Source organism: Thunnus thynnus, chromosome 3 (assembly GCF_963924715.1).
Source record: "Thunnus thynnus chromosome 3, fThuThy2.1, whole genome shotgun sequence".
In the NCBI taxonomy this organism is placed as follows: Eukaryota; Metazoa; Chordata; class Actinopteri; order Scombriformes; family Scombridae; genus Thunnus; species Thunnus thynnus.
In genome coordinates this window covers 25,548,078-25,565,749 of record NC_089519.1, presented here as the reverse complement: position 1 = coordinate 25,565,749, position 17,672 = coordinate 25,548,078, and the positions used below count along the sequence as shown (strand labels likewise).

The window sequence follows — 17,672 nt, the reverse complement described above, 5'->3', positions numbered from 1 at the left end:
GCATATAAGTGAATGTTTTTAAAGAGTGATTCTAAAGGTTAAAAAAAAAAAAAAACACCAAACACAATACTGGCTTTATGTATGCTTCCTCGGACCGAGTGCTAATGCTGGGCTGCTATACCATGCTGGCTGGTAATTGCTAACACATGTGCTACCTCTGTCTCATTGCAGCCGACCGAGGGAGTTCTGGCGCCTGGACTACTGGGAGGACGATTTAAGGCGGCGACGTCGCTTCATCAGGAACCCCTTCGGATCCACTCACTCAGAGGCTACGCTCAAAGCTGCAGCCGAACACGGTCAGTCACATCCACCAGTCACACCCTCCTCCCCCCACCCACCCACCCACCCCCCCTGCCTGTTGTGTGCACTGCCTTTCTTACTCACTTGGTGGTAGCACCAGGTACAAGGCAATAAAAATTAGTCCTCCCGTTGCAATAAAAGATTTATTGTACCACAAGACACAGTAAAATAGCACCCTCATTAGAATTTCACACAGGTAATTTCCTACCCTGCCTCCCATTATGCAAAGCTGGACTAATAATCAGTGTTAGTATGCTTTACTCAGACGTTCAGTTTTGAGCTGAGTGGTTGTGAATGACATGAAATGTGAAATTTTGTTCATTCTTTTTTTTTCCTCGCTGCATAACAGTGGCTGATATCAGTGGTAAGTAACATTCATGCCCCTCTTCTATTTTTAATCACTGAGAGTTTTTCATTTGAATGAGGGGTTATTTTTATTATTTAAACATTATTTATTTATAAAAATGTATAGCTTTTGCTGTTGATATTAAATGTTTTGTGAGGTGTATAACTCAGGAGGGGATGTATTGATTTAATGTCTACTATTGTTAAACGGTAATATATGATATTGGTCCTTTAGGTTAATTATACTGGCAAAATACAAATTGCAGTGTAACACACATTCCTGTTGAAGTCCATATTGTATTTGGATTCTCTTTATAATGAGGGGGAAATTAAATGTGGTTTGGAAAAAAATCATAAATACTTTGCTATTAACCCAGAATACAGAGCTGTCATTAAAACTGACAACATTGATCATTTCCTTTAGTATTGGCATAGAGCCAATGAATTCTGCCCTTTTTCCATTGTTTCTGTGCACTGCCCCATAAAGACAGGTGCAGATTTTCAATAAACTGTGCCTGAGAACAACTACACATTCCCAGCAGTCTCTTATAGTCACAATATCTAAATGACACATGTCCTTGCATTAGCACTAGGAGTCGCATTTCTCCTCTAGAGAGATTGTAATCCCTCGTCCCTGCAAAGATCCAGTGCACACACCAGGGTTTGCAATCATCGTCATGCTGGGCCTCGATTTACCAGCTCTATCAATTACTCTCTCTCCACAAAACGGCCATTTTTGGACCACAAATGTCCTCAATGTGTCACCTGCAAAAGTCCCCTTAAATGTGACATCATAGACAAATGGCAGGTGTGACAGGAGTCAATATGAGTTTGATCTAAAAGCAATAAGTGTTGGGGATCCCAGAATCCTGGGAGACTTCTGATCTGCAGTAATGGCTGCAGCGTGGAGGCAGCTGGAGACCGGGAACAGAGTTCAGCTGATCGCTGTTCTTCTGCAGCCAGCCTCTGAATTTTCCTTTTGTTTCCATCTTAATTCCTCTTTATTTTTCTCCTCAGTTTGTTCAAAACAGAAAATAGACATATCACTTATACTCTGTCCATTCTTTTAGCTGAAGAAAATGTGTTGAAGGCACTCTGCGAGTTGGTTATTCAGGTATTTGGTCTGCTATTCAATTTTATTCAAAACGATTTCAGCTTATGTGCTGCATGTATTCATTACTGAGGGAAAAGACAAATTCCTGCAAACAACATTTGGTTTCAAAGTCAAGTCTGTGTAAAAATAGCCAGCAGCCAGTTGTGGCAAGGGTATGCTACCTCAAGAGAGTATACTGCCTGGCTGAAGTATGGGAATATATCATTAAAATAACTCTTTGACATTGAAGCCTGACGGCATCCATTTTCTGATGTAACCTTTCGTCTTGTTTTAGTCGACCCAATGCAGGGCTGAGTTTTCAAACAGAGCACAAAGGTCATATCTGGCTGTAATTATATTCATCAGATGCAGAGGAGAAAATGCAGTCTCACTCCCTAAGAAAATATTTAGTATAAGATCAGCCTGAATTTACCCTAATTTTCTAGCTACTTGTGGCTGCACTTTTCAAATCTCACATATGATTATAAAGTCAGAAGCAATGGAAAATATTCAGCATTTTTTAGTTAGTGATATATTGTAACAAAATTTTTTTTTCATTTTTTTTTTTAAGTGGAGGGAAATATGTGTCTTTTCCTTTTAAAACATGGAGAAAATGTGCATTTCTGTGTTAAGGACATGGACAACTGTTATCATTCATACCGCGCCAAGATGATTTCCACAGGAGAGTGTATGGCTGCCAGTAGGCTTGAGTAGGCTGTTATGTTTTTATGGCTGGAAAGAACCATCTTTTCTGGGGATTGATTTGGTCTGGTCCAGGGCCCGTGTAGCAGAGGTGGCAGAGTAAATACCTGAAGACTAATGTCTCTGTTCTGGTAATCAATACTCGCCTCATGACCACACTCCTGGCTACGCTCCTGTTAAAAACAAATTTGTTAATTTTGACAATTTAATTGCTGTGACCATGCATGCCTTGAGTTGTATAAGCAGGTAGCTGAACCTCTCAGTCGGGAAATGGGGTCTTGGAAAAAGTGTAACCTGTTGGGATTTATGCACGTTTCTGCTCCCTGTGTGATGAGTGATGGGGTTGAAGTACCCTGGTAGATTTTTCTGTTAATGTGGCACGCCAGCTCTTTGCAGTAGATTGTTCGTTGTTGTAATATTTTTGATTACGCATTCATTTTAATGATACTCTTATTTTTTTAAGGTTAATGATAGTGAATCTATTTTTCAATCTATTTTTTTATTTTTATATTTTCCTGGGTCATTGTTATTTGTATTATTACTTATTTGTATTAATACTTATTGTTAATTTTAGTCAATTCCATGTTTCACACACATACTTTAAAAGTTAATTGTTGAAATCTTGAGTTCCTAAAGTTTCCACTGGATTTCATGAGTTTTCATGTTTGACATAATCCCCTTGCCACACACACACACACACACACACACACATACACACACACACACACAGACAAAAGTACATACAATACCACCACAACCTCAAAGTTGCCAAATTAAAAGAAGAAAAAATAAGCTATCTACTCCAAGAACAGAGAGCGAGAAGTTAGCACGTTGCCTGTCACTAAAGTGCACATGTCTTTTATGTATGCCTAGTGATAGGCGACATAACTGTGGTCAAAATAACTTTTCTTGCTCTTCTATTATACTCAGCCAAACAATATGCTGACTGGTTATTATTTTTGTTGCTGTTGCTTCAGTGTTATATACTGAGGAGCTAATAATAACTTGTGTTTGGGGGTAATAGAAGGAGCAGGGAGTCTTGAGGTTTAGTTGCATCAGACTGTGTATAACTAAGGCCAGATACTGCGTGTTAATAGTACTTGTACGTTAGGGTTGAGAATTGCTGAATATATTTAATGTGAAATGCATAGAAGGTGAAATACATCTCTGTTTTTAAGCTGGTCTGACAAGTTCCCTGTCCACTTCCTTGGTGTGAATACAATGGCATGTGGTACGTATTAGAGGAGCTGGTAGTAATTTCAGTGCTGCTAACTAAAGAATCCTCCAGGGAGGCTTAATTACAGGAAGACCATTCTAAATATCAGTGAGCTGCATATTTTCCATGACAAGAGATTTTTTAGCCCTGCTCTTCTAGCAGTTTCAAAGTATATAGCCACATGACGCGGCTGTGCATTTTAAGGAAGTGCAACTGATCTCCCCTCAGGTGATGATGAAAAAAACCCCACTAGTTATATGTTCAGTGACTCACTCGATAAAAAGCAGCGTTGCCTTTTACCAGAATGCTAGATTATAAAACATACACATGCACAGAAGCGGCGAGAGCTCTCACTATATTGCCGGCTATGTTTACAAAGAGGGAAGACTTGCCAGCCAGTCTGTACTGTGTACTTGTGTCTGTGGATCCTTACCATGCACCACTGGGGAATGCAGGGCTCTGTAAATGTTTGCAGATTACCATTTTTCTTAAATAATCCATTTGGAACCTCAAGTCATGTTCGGTTGAAATCAAAATGGGCAGTGTACGACCCTCATTTTGTTTAAATGTGTTTGGATAATCTTTGCATGTTTGTTTTGATGTATGTTTAAGGGCAAAATGAATTTTAGGGTTAGGATCATGTCAGTCTTTTGTCTGTCTCGTTTTGTTTGCCGTGTTTGGTTTGCCTGCGCGCTGCGTGTAGTTGAAAATGCAGTGTCACTCAGCTCTGCTCCAAACTGATGAATCAAGCTTAAACAGCAGTGCTGATGAACTTTGCAAAGTTTTTTTTTTAGCGTGTAAACCCACTACACTTTACAAGAGCTGTCCTTTTTTTTTTCTGTTGGCAAAACAAAGTTGTTTTTTTTACCCACGTTTGGAAGCTGACAAGATTTAAATACCATAAAGATAATATTTAAAATAATAATAACCTAAGTTACTTTACTAAGTAGTCTCAAATCAGTGCATTTCACGAAGACTAATGTAGTTCTGAAAATATAATTATAGATTAGATTTGAATTTTGGTTTTGTGTGAGGTTATTATGATAGTCAGTGATTGGAGGTCCTTTTTATTTAGCAGTACTGAACACCACTTGAAGCTGCAGTATAAACTAAGGCAGTGGGGGTAAAAAAAAAAAAAAAAAAAAAGCTGATGACTCATTTTACAGCAGCTACTCTTTATTAGTTAGTCTGTGATGTGGAATGATATTAACCTTTTCTTTGTCATGTTTTCCTCTTTGCACTGGTTGCTGATTTTTACTGGAGTTTCTCTGGAGAGAAGAAATCTCAGCCGAGTTCTTGCTTTCAGTGTTAAAAAAATTCCTCCTCAACGTGTGAACATTGAAACTCTGCACTGAAATAAAGTCAAATAAAATCGCTGTGTTAACCTACAATACAATGTGATATTAATTTAACTGCGTGTTGTAATACTTTATGGCTGTAATGTACTAAATATAAAATAAAAAAAAGCCCCTATTTTCCCCTCAGCGTCCGAAGAGGATATTCTCAAAGGCAAGCAGTCCATCAGGAGTCAGGCTCTGGGAAATCAAAACTCTGAGAGTGAGACGTTACTCGACGGAGACGATGACACTCTGTCATCTTTAGAGGAAAAGGACCTGGAGAACTTAACAGGTAAAGAAACAGATCATCCTTTTCACCTCTCATACCTGCATTCTCAGTCATTCTCAGCCCTCCCCATCTTGCTACGTTATTTGTCCCGCAGCCCCGAAAAAATAAAGAAATAAAGCTGTTGTCATTTTCTTATACGCCACTATACTATATATGTTATTCCATTGCTTTGGTGTACTGAACAGTGAGTTATAACATCATGCACTAGTATGCACATCTCCCATGGTAGACTATCATGATTTTCCCATGCAACGTTTCTGTTTTGGTGTTACATCATAGCACTTTTTTAAAAAAATTTTTTTGATTCATTGTAGGGTTAATTGTTTGACTCTTTATGTACAAATAAAGCAGGTTTATATCTATGGACAACTCTTTTTCATTATGGCACCACTATCCCAGGAGAGTGCTGGTGAAAAAACACTGTATATCCAGTTTTCTGTCTCTGCCACTGGAGGTCTGCTTCACAAACATACACACAAGCCTGAGTAGCAACACTCAAAACATTTTATATCCAGCAGTAGCCAAGTTTATCCCAGGCTACCGCTTACCCTAAAATGGGACATTATCTGATTCAAGAACAGCAGCATTGCCTAAATAAAAACCTTAACTCTTTGCATGAGCCTTTCAGCCCTCCTTAAACGACAACAACACAACCTTCTATTAAATTATATCCAACCCAGAGATGTCGTCAAGCTTTTGTTGCTTTTGATACGTAGCCTATGTTATTTAAATAATCTCAATTAAATATCATAGTCTGCTAATCGGATTGCAGTGTAATCCGCGTTTTTTTTTTATATGTATGTGCAATGACAGCGCGCCTAGCAGACTTAAGATGCATTAACGTGGCTCAGAGTGGCTATTAAAAATAACGCAACTGGATGACAATAGGATTAAACGTTTGAATCCTGTCTAATAACGTGACGTGTATATACTGCAAGCGAAGGTTCAGCTTTTCTTCCCCTTAAGCAGCTGTCTACTTCAGGTGTAATTGAATGTCTTTTGAGTGAACGGAACAAAAAATGTTATTTCAACCCACGGATAACATGTCAGTACTCACGGGGTTCACGGGAGGCAGAGGAATGAATATATCTGTTTATTCCATCCGTTTGCATGAGTGTGAGGGGTGCTCAGGGAAATCAAGCCGGCCTCCGAGCCTCCCCTCTTCTCCGCAGCGCACATCTGCAGATACAATGGCTCATATGTGCGCAGAGCCGGGCAGAGCTTCCACCCACAGCTCCCCTGAGCCGAGCTCTCATTGTCATACTGGCATAAATTAAGATTGATGAGGGATTAAACAGAGCTTCACCCCAGCAGCCCGCAATCAATTGATTCTGACGGACAGTCGATTCTACTTTTTTGACGATTACGCCTCAAAGTTTTACACTTTAAACGTCTTGTTTTTTAGTGCGACTGTTATTTGGGCCTTCAGTGTTACATTTTTTTTTTTTGCTACTGCACTCATAGAGCCTATAGAAGCAGCTTGCACTGTTGCACGACTTCATTTTATCTTGTTTTTTTGCACATCAAGAAGGAGGAAAACATGCAGTGACGTAGCCATAGCTGTTAGCCTCGCCATTTTTAATAATGTTGCAATTCAAATGCAAAGTAGTTTAATATCAAGATCGTTTTTTTAAGAAGAAACAAACTGAAATACATGAATTAATTATCATTAATTATCATTGTCTTTCACCTGTTTATCCTCCCACTCATCACCTCTTCTTATGAATTAACTGCGTCTACCATTAAAGGCCCATATCTAAAAAAAAAAAAGTTATCTTTGCAATGAAACAGCCATCAAATCAGAGCAATCTCTCGTTCCGTTTTCTGTGTTTACCTTTTTTTTTTGTTTTTACCACTGGTGACTTTTTAAAAGGCTGTCCCTGCTTGCTTTCTGGCCGGCATCTGTCTGTCCTCCAGGCCCGGTAAACGTGAGCACCAGTGCTCAGCTGGTGGCTCCGGCCGTGGTGGTGAAAGGCACCCTGTCCATCACCGCCTCCGAGCTCTACTTCGAGGTGGATGAGGACGAGCACGGCTTCAAGGCCATCGATCCAAAGGTAAGAGACTCCATTGATCCCGTCTCAAAATAGTCACTTAACATAAGCCATGCTTGAATTTCCTATAGTGCTGGTAAAATGTTACAAGCAGGCTTTGGATTTGAGTGGAAGTCTTTCAGATGTGTTTAATATCTGAGTATCTATGAATGTGTTGTTTTTGACTGAGCGTATATGGGGACTGTTAGTGTGTTCCCAAGTTTGTATTAAGATCTGATAATTGTGAAGGCAAGAAAAAATTAAAGTCTTGTCAGCCTGTCGTTGAATATTATTATAGAAATGTCATTTATAGCAAGTTGTAAAAATATTAAGAATATAAAATGATTCTTTCTTTTTTCTTAAAATGTTGTAAAGTAAATTTAAAACCACGAAAATGCTGAATATTGTTTAGTGGTAATAAGAAATTGTATGTTTTTGTAATAAATGATTTATCAAACTATCTTTTGGGGGGCGGAACCTAACGACAAATTGATAAAGCCTTCCCACTAGCAATGATCATCCTTTTTAGGTCTGCAGCATATTTTTTTTTCTCTTCATAAACACATCTTTTAAAAAAACAAAATACACGGAAGTAGGCTATTGAGCTCTGATTAAAAGATAAACAGTAAAATTTGGATACTTAGAAACTATGTTAACTTAAGAAGCCTGCTGACCTACAGGTGGTTGTGTTTGTACAGTTACAGTAGAGCAGTTTTAACACTACATGAAGCCATTGTATTTGTGTTTAAATATAAATGTGTATATAAAGGGGATAAATTGCAATAATATCAGAAATTATATGGATGTGATTTTCTATCAGAATCCATCAAAATAAACCTGACAATTGAGGTGTCATACACTATGCTATGGGCTGCACTGCATTATCTAAAGTGAGCCGCATTAATCAGATGAAGGCTTTAGTTTAGCTGTAGGCCCTCTGCTTTTGCTGCTGTTAAAACAGAGCAGTGATGCTCCCAGGCCTATATATTAACATGCGTCGGTTGATTTACATTCATTCGAAAATCCTTTTGAGCCAGTGACGCACTGTAAAAATAACTTATGGCCTAAACTACGCTGTGCACATTCCCTCTTTAAATTTAGCAAAAAGCTTCATTTTTCTCTTTTCTTATTTCCAACGTAGACCAGAGGTTAGATTATCTCTGGTGAAAATGAGTAATTTAACGTTTCTCTTCATCAGACAATAACAAAAAAAAAAAAAAAAAAAAATAGAGTGCAACAGATTTGCATCATTTGCGTCATCTCAGCTGTCAAAACACGTCAAGACACGAGGCCTAGTTGTAATTTAATTTGCAACATTTTATTAACATTTCTTTTTAAGTCACATAATGAAAAAAATTGAACTTGGCACGCTACATTTTATTCTTTCACTTAACGATTTTGTGCATATATTTAAATAAAAGTTTCTTCACTTTGTGAAAACATTTAAAGGAGACAACTAAAAGTTATTACATTTATCTTAAAATGTACCTTCACTTTCTCTCTGGCAGTGGCCCAATTGCTCCATTTAAAAAGAAAAAAAAAAAAGAAAAAAGGTTTTTGTGGTTTTCTCGCTGCATTGTTTTGTTACTGATTTTTTTTTTCACATTGCTTGGAGAATCAGTTGGAGAACCATCTTTGTCCTTCTCTGAAGTTTTATCCCAAAATGTCTCTCGACTCAATCTCAACAATCACTTCATAATTTGTCCAAACTTTTAGCATTGGTGAGGATTTCCCTCGCTAGTCTCCACGTCTGCTTAGCAGCAGCCTCCAGGGCTGAGTGAGGCTTTCCCTGAAACAAGTCCAAGTTTGGCAAGAAGTAGTGGGGACATCTGCGGCACTGCAGACAGGATATGAGCTGCAGCAGGATGCCATTCAGTCGGTCTCCGAGGCAAGACTCGTCCCAGTCGGTCTCTCTTGGGTGTTTCTCACACTCGTACAGCAGCAGGGTCTTCATGTGGTAGTTGTTGAGCGGCTGTCCCGGTAGCTCCAGGTGACGGTCCCTCAGAGTCTTGAGGACGGACAGACACTTCTTCCTGCAGCCGGCCATTAGCAGCCTGTTCTCGGCCTCGCTGAACTGCAGGACCCAGGCATCGCTCTCTGCAGAGCTCTGCTTCCCCGTTAACGAGTAGCACTCTTTGGAGAGGAGGTTAAAACCCTCGGCTTTGACTTCTGCTACCCGGTTAGGACCAGGCCAGGGGATGTGAGGCATGGGCCACTGGGCTGCACTTCTGGGCCAAATCCCAGTGCACTTGAACGCGGGGGTGATCTGCACCACATACCTCTCCCTGATCCGTAGTTTGACCTCACTGGTGTCCGCTACCATCTTTACCACGTCGCGGTAGCTGCATTTATCCACGGCTTGTGCCACCAGAGTCTGAAACCTGGAGCGGATCTTTCTTGCTGATAGGTAGCCCGAGGCGGTGATGAACTCGACCCACAGCGACATGCTCCTTTTACGGCCATCACTCAGCTTCAGCACCGCGCAGCCGGGCAAGGAGCCGTCGTCCACAAAGTTGAACACCCCCATTTGGTTGAGGTAGAGCACCACCTCAAACTCATTGGGGGAGATGACCTCCATCCCCTCATAGCGCGCATCTATCTCACTGAGGGAGCTGATAAAACGAGGCTCCTGCACTTCCACCTCCTTTAGGACATCCGACACCACTTTACAAACCTCCCTTATAGTCTTCGCAATGGCCGCTTTGCGAGCTTGGCATCTCTCGTTGTAATATTTGTTAAGCTGGTAAACCAGCTTTGCCTGCGTCGCAATCATGTTAGGGCAGAGGTCCGGGCTGTACACCGGAGAGTCGCAATAAGTTGACGGATCCAATGCTTACCGGTAAAGCCAGAGGCAAATGCTTCCCCGTGCAGGAAAAATGTGTAATCAAAGTTTTTTTTTTTGCTTTTGCAGCGGATGGACGTCAGTGTAAGGAGGAGGAAACGGATAGGGATGCAACGTAATAGCCTGCTAAATATCAGTCCAACTCATGAGCACTTCCAGCACGGCTAGGTAGATTCATATTCAGGTTGTGGGTCCTGGGCTGCAGACGCTAAAGGCTAAAACCACCGTCTGTGACCACTCATCTCTTCCTCGCTGCTATTCTCTCCTCTGTGCCCCCCGCTCACTTTTCGTCCACACTCAGCTGTGAGCTGGACTTGTGTAGTTTATGAATGGTTCCTTTAGCAAGAGTGAAAGGGGTCGGGCTTCTCTCCCTGCAATCATGTGCAGAGCTGTCAGTGCAGGCAGCCAATCAGAGCAGCCAGACGCAGACGGTCCTGCAGGAGAGCCTCCAGTCCGCCTCACCAGCATCTGGGCGCACGGAGCTGTCCGCTGCTCCCATGTCGACACAGGGAAACACAAACCTTTAGGGTTTTATACGGGTAAATGCCAATGTACACGCTTTAAGCCCAGCAGTTAAACTTTATTTTTTTTCTAGACAAGCGGTCGCTCTTTGCGCGCAGTTTCGCCCGGTGAGTTTTGAGGATTCAGAGTATAGGCAGTGTGTGAGTGACAGCTTTACTGCGTGTTCTGCAGATAAGTCTCAGTCTCTGTTTCTCTCCGTTTTTTAACAGAATGTGTTTCTTCGTGTTTTACTTGTGTCTGAAAGGCTCTGTAATTGCAGCGGTTTTCCTCTCATTCGCACTTGCTATTTATTTTTATCTACTGGCGTATGCAGCATGTCCTACTTTTGTTATAAAAAGTCTAGCGAGCTGATGATTTTATAAACTTGTACGTTAAGCTTTTAAATGTGATTTCCCCACTTTTTGTAAAAAAAATGAGGCACGATAAACGGAGGCAATTATTTCATATAATTAAAAGTGTAAAGGTAAAACCATATTTAGGCTACGTATTGGTTTTTATTTAGTCTTTATCTAGGATTAGTTACACTTCTCTTTTATTCTGGGGTGAATCCTCTAATAGTTAACTTATTATTCTTATGAAATTGCAATTCTTATAAACTGTAAATATTTTATGCCGTGGGGTATTATTTAACATTTTGTTAATGTGCATTTAAAACGGTAAACAGGTCGAGTGCACCTGCAGTTTTAGGCTCAGTGAAGCTCGAATTAAAGGCCTAAACTATAAACTGAAACACAAATATTACGTTACTGATGTCCACATGGTAAGATTTCATCCGATTGAAGTTTAGTGAATTCATTTATTTGCACAGTCGATATTTTGTCGGGAGTCAAATGAAAGAAGACACGGCGGCCGTGGCTTCACACACTCACACACACACACACACACTCTCTCTCTCACACACACACAGACACACACACACACACACACGCGCGCGCGCGCGCGTTAATTTACCCGTGGGTTTATCTCTGTGAACCTTGTCCATACTGAATATTTTAACTAAGGGTCTCTCCGAGGTTGTAATTGTGGTGCCCTCGTTACCTAGACTTCATGTTGGAAGACTAAAGAAGCCACACTTTCCTCTTCAGAGAAAGGGCTGCGGTGTGAGACATACTAAGACATGTGGGAAAATAAAAAATCCCACAGTGAAAGGCCTATGAAATATTTATGCAAGTCTTGTAGCAGCCTGTACCTGTGCAGACTATCACACGGTGTCCGCTGTTCTAGTTAACGAGGTCGCGGTCGTTATAGGTGTCTGGTGTAAAATGCATGGAGTTAATTGGACATTTTGTACGACTTTGAAGTCTCTCTTCTTTTAAGACGCTTGTAGTTCAACTCAACATGTTTACATTTTAATTATGTATTTTGAATACTCGACAAAACCTCCTGCTACTTAAATAAGTTCACTCCTCTATACAGTCCAATCATTCCCGAATTTTCAGAAGATAAATTGCACTAATAATTAACGATCACAGCCTCTGCTGTAATATCTTGAACGTCATTTTTCACTGAAATGCTGATCAGAGACAATGAGGCCTACTGTACAAGTAGCATGGCTGCATAGTGGAAAAATGTCGGTATGATATTTTCTCTGCAGCCTGCCTGAAAGCAGCATATTGCCTACATTGCTAAACCTTATTTCTAAAAACAGAAAAGACAATCCTGAAGCATGTTCAGAAGTTTTGTGCAAATATATAAAATATCCACGAACAGATTAATTTTCATGACACTTGTTACAAAAATAATATAACATAAAGCAGAATATTGATTCAGCAACGATTTCCAGTAACCCTTTTGCTGATATGAGCTAGCCAACTATGCAGAGGATTCAAAAATAAGCCACAAACATGTCAGAAAGGGCAAAGATGAATTTAGCCCCCCTTCATAGTTGCCACATCCTCTGGACTTTATCATGGAGCCTTTTCAGAAAGTGGTGATGAGGCTAAAGGGAGTGTAAGATAAGATAACTTATGATTAAATTTGTAGAATTTATCATTAATTTCAGTCTGAAAGAAGCTGTACACCCGATGGATATTTGAGCTCATGTCAATGTAACTAAAAACTTCCCACATTTAAAAAGTGAATACACAAGTTAATAAAGATCATTTTTGCTTGACTTTGGATCAAAAACAACATATTTGATATGTCTATAGGTCAAAGGCAGTTAGATGTCATAAAAAACTATACACAGTATTGTATTTTGATTAAATGACTCATTGCTGAATATTGTATGCAATTAGAACAGTTAAATAAACTTCAGTCTCAGGGGTGAAGTTTCTAGGAAGCATATCCATTTGGATAAGCTTCTTAGAACTACTAGGGTATTCAGAGAAACTGTGTCAAGTCAACTGTAGCTGGATTTATCAAGAAATTTTAAAGAAATACCAAACTGAGATTGCCTCCCTCAGCATCATTATCAAGTTAAGCGATAGTTATCCTTATGTGGCTGTAGAGTTTAGAAAAAAGTAACAGATGAGAAAAAATGTCTGGGTGTTTGATTTCAGGATGACTGTTTATTATCAAGCGCACGGCTCCAGAGAGATTAATCGACACTACTTGGAGAGCAAGTGTCCAAATATTATGAAGGACATGCTAACTGTAGCTTAATGAAATATATGGCAACACAAACTCCGGCTTTTATAAAGACTTTATGAATCTGTTCTGGCCCGCTTATCAAACCGCATGTTCCTGAGCAATTGTGTTAATTTTTATTACGATGTAAAATGGAATGGATACGGTGGATTGGATTTATTTTGGCAGTTGATAAGGGTGGAAAGGTCAGTCATATCTCAGAATATAACACTTATCTTGTGTGTATGTACGTTTCTCTGTGTACATATGTGCCTAACTGCGCATCACAGACTTAAGCTGGAAACAAAAGTAGAGTAAGCACACTGCTGGCACAGCTGGGAACAACTTCGAGAGCCAAGCATTTAATATTTTTTAGCTTTGCCAATTCTACTTTCTTTTTTTCCCCCCCTCTTTCCATTGCCTTACTAAAGGTATATATAAATATAATGACAAGCGCCAAGTGATTGCCACTTATTCATTCATCTATTCTTACTACTCCTGTGTGCCCTTTATCTCCTGAAAACATCTAGAATTATCTGTGGTTCCTAAAGGGTTTTCCCCCCTGCTTTATATTGACTGGAGAAAAGATCAGGGGCTTGTCAAGGGGCTCTTTGATCTGAGCCTGTGTGACGACGCCACAGTGATCCCCCTCACGAGCACAAAACAGTCTCCATGCCTGCATGTGCAAATCTCTGCCAGCTGATGAGTAACCTCACTGCTTCTCATTTTTTATCTTCTTCCCCTATCCTTTCTCTGTTTCTCTTTCTGGTCTCAACCTTATTCTTCTTCTCCCTGGCTGGCTACTGTGTATACAGCACTGTTTATAACATAGTTAACAATCAGAAGAACAACCTCTAATTTGTCTATAAAACATATTTTAAACACGCATACCTGAGGATGATATGTAATAAATGTCATGTTAATGTTTTGGTTATAATTCTTTAAATGTCACCATTTTCTGGAATGCCATGAAAGTGGAGATATTTGAAGAAAGCAAGAGAAAAAGATTGGTTTGTTTTGCAACAGAATATGCAACAGTTGTCTGATCGAGTTAGTGCGCTTTGTACTTCCAAGCGAGTGATAAGACATCCACCAACCGACATCCACACACATGTGAACAGAGATAGTACATTTTTGATACTCTTGTTCACACATTTTGTCGCTGCCTCCCAAACCCGGATGGACCCAGCTGCTCCCTCCACAGAGGGCTCAAAGAAAATCATCGCAGGCAACTAATTGGCTGGCAGGCCCCTGCATCTGCTCGGCAGATAGCAGAACTGATGAAGTCATGGAGCAGATGTGCGAGTGTGTTTGCTTGTGTGTGTGTATATTTAAGCAGCACCCTCTCTGTGTTTAGACACAAGCCATCAATATTGCATGTGGAGTTATTGTTGCAGAGCCTCTCCTGCAGACTACTAATATTGCATGAATGAGGAAGTGAAAATGCTCTACTTCTAGCTGATTGGTTAAAGGAAATATCAGCAAAAACCTGATTGGAGGATATTTTCAACCCTCCCTTCGATCTGTATTGCAATCCGAGTGTTTGATAAATTATTCCTGTGTCCTGATAGCAAACTGTTGACTAATTCTAACTGTTGTTTTGTATATGTAGGATGTTCACACTAGCAAAATAGCAAATGTTGACTTAAAAATTGTCCAAGCACATTAATCTGATTGTGGTTTTGATGGACACTGTTTACCCACAAATCACCACACACCAAAAATGAAAAAGCTAATCGAAGCAGAAAAAAGTGATAGAAATGTAGAGGGTGGTGCAACAGTTTCAGCAACAGTTTGAACAAAGAAATTAGAAAATAAATATTCAGTGAAACACTTTTGCTTGCTCTTCATGAAATTTCCAGTTTGAAATTGTCATAACATGCTAAGATTGAGGTCGGCTAACAAATTGTATATAATTTCCTGTCAGTAAAACATAGAGTAGTACATCAGCTGCTTGTATACTAACTGTAAAAATAGTGCACTGTCCACATTAATGCATAGCAGATACTTTATAGCATTTATAGCAAGTTTTTCTGCCACGCCCCCCTTTGGAAGCAAAAATATGTACATTTTACTCTATCTGGATAAATCTTGCTAACCTGAACCTCGTCAGCGTTGCATGCATCAGCCCTGTAATTTCCATTTGAAACACAAAGCATAGTTGAATGATTGTTACAATGATATACAGTACTAATGATGCCTAGTGTATTTTTACTGTTCAAAGCGATTGTAAATATATAATATCAGAAATCTATGTATCTCAATTAAAATGGCATGATATTATTGCCTCATATATGCTACTATTTCTGAACTCTGTTGACATTCTGTTGACATCCACACCGTGTTTCCGAAAAGTATTTTCAAAAATGCACCAGTAAATTTTTGCTAAAGGTCAGTGTCCAACCTTGGACTATGCAATGATAAAACCCCCATTGAGAAGACATTGGTAACCGTAATTAGCTGGGTGGCGACGGCAACCTGGGGTTAGCTAGAGCGGCTGAATGGATGGTCACTCAGTCAAGGAAAATCACCCCAGTGTTATGTAGCCACCAGTCCCATATCGTTAAGCTCTCCCTAAAGTGTCAAACTGCTGGGACCACAAACCAGCCCCCCTACCCCACCACCCCTCCCTGCTCGCTCCGCCAAACTCTCATGGTCGCCAGGGACGACCTTCGGCTGCAGCTGCCAATCACAAAGAGCCATGGCAGCAAGAGGTCTCTGAGAGAGGAGCCTATTGATTTTCCAGTTAGAGCCTAAGTAGTTTGTGCTATAGGGCTAACAGACAGCCTGAGCAGGTATGTCATTATCAATGAGCCTAAGGAAACGGATCCCCTCACTCTCACTCATTCATATTGGCCTCCTTCCATCCCTTGTTCCCTCCCTCCATCTCTCCTTCATGCCATTCCACCAGAGTGCATGACAGAGTGCATTCTGAGATAGTCAATAAATCGCTCAGCCACACCATGACAACAACTGGCAGAGTGATGGGTTGGGATGACCTTCCTTCTCTTTCTTTCCCTTCTTTGCTTCACTCTTTCACTGTCTGACCGTCCCTGCTTTTCAGGTACAGTAATTATAATACCTGGAAGACATGAAATTTTTCCTCACCATAGACAGACTTGTTATTATCACAGCCATCGTGTTTTCCTCTTGGATTTTCCAGTCTTCGAATCCTCAACATCCAGAATCAGTTTAATCTCAAACATCATGTCCTCGCGGCCCACTTTGGCTCATCCAGTCATCAGGAAACCAAATTATTATCTCCCTCGTTTTGCTTCAGTGCTTATGTGGAGTCACTGACTAGGCTTTGGGAGCTGCTCAACACAAAGACATGTGCAAACAGTTAGCAATGATTTAAGCCAATTAGAGGAGATAAGGCCAAACAAAGGTTTAAAGCTTCCTGAAGTGTTTTCCTTTTCCCCAGTAGAGCAGTAAAGTCTTGTTACCTTTTCTACTATCCTTTATTTCTCTGTGTCCCTCATGCAAAATGCATATGCGCTCCACCTCCGTTTCCTTTTCCTTTTCCTTTTAAGTCTCAAACTACATCGATGGTTGAGATATAGTCCCTCATATTTCACTCAGTAGTTTTAGTGAGGTTATATCAGTGATTATGAACTCATTCTGTAGGCATGAGGTCAGTGGACCCATGGCCAGATGTTGAGTGTTAAAGAGTGACGGAGGAAGACTTGTTAATGATGGCCTTCAAAGATTTAGAGTTACCCTTTACATACAAGCTCCTCCTTTTGCTTATAACCCATACTTGTCAGGCTTCTTTTTGATTTTGGCCAGTTGTCAGACTATGAGATCACTGACCTTCTATGGCCAGAATTCAAGATAGTTCTTTTTCATTTATTTTTATTTAGTCACCCTATGGGATGGATTGCTGTATTTTTTTACAGACACTCATGATTCCCAGAGGATGAACCATAATGATTTTGGTGATCCTGTGACTTTTCCTCTAAAACTCCACCATGACCTTCACATTTGCTATTTTATGTGAAATGTCTCAACAACTATTGGATAGATTTCCATGAAATTTGATATATATACATTCATGGTACCGATAGGATGAATATAATGACTTTGTTCATCCCATAACCTTTTATTTAGCACCACTTTCAGGTAAAATGTTTAATTAGTCTAATATTTACAACCAAATACCTGCATAATGAATGACATTCACATCAACCTCAGCTGTTATTTGGATTTAGTGCTATTAGCAAATGTTACTGTAGTGTGCTAAGGTGCCAAATTAAGATCATTAACAAGATAAACAGTGTGCTTACTAAATATGCCTCTTAGCCTGCATACATTAGCATTTAGCTCAAAGCTGTAAACTCTTATTTTAACATCTTTCTATCTGTCAAATTTTTTCTCATTGAAAATGTTTGATATTTATTCCCTGGAGTTTATTCTTTAAATTGTTGT

The 17,672-nt window shown here is 39.9% G+C and overlaps 2 protein-coding genes across 4 annotated transcripts in view; one reads left to right on the top strand and one right to left on the bottom strand.

Annotated features, from left to right (window-relative positions):
* The window catches only part of lrba (LPS-responsive vesicle trafficking, beach and anchor containing), a 190,899-nt gene that overhangs the window by 109,913 nt on the left and 63,314 nt on the right, over positions 1 to 17,672 (top strand). For all 3 annotated transcript variants that reach the window (XM_067584975.1, XM_067584976.1, XM_067584974.1), the window contains exons 37-39: positions 172 to 296; positions 5,142 to 5,285; positions 7,200 to 7,336. In XM_067584975.1, coding sequence (XP_067441076.1) covers positions 172 to 296; positions 5,142 to 5,285; positions 7,200 to 7,336 — 406 coding nt within the window. The remainder of the gene's footprint in view (positions 1 to 171; positions 297 to 5,141; positions 5,286 to 7,199; positions 7,337 to 17,672) is intronic.
* On the bottom strand, positions 8,554 to 10,515 carry mab21l2 (mab-21-like 2). The gene has a single exon (XM_067584980.1). The coding sequence runs from the start codon at positions 10,083 to 10,085 to the stop codon at positions 9,006 to 9,008; it is 1,080 nt and encodes a 359-aa protein (XP_067441081.1). The 5' UTR covers positions 10,086 to 10,515; the 3' UTR covers positions 8,554 to 9,005.

Excerpts from the sequence above, each read along its gene's own strand:
- mab21l2 (XM_067584980.1), bottom strand. The coding sequence starts at position 10,085 with ATGATTGCGACGCAGGCAAAGCTGGTTTACCAGCTTAACAAATATTAC.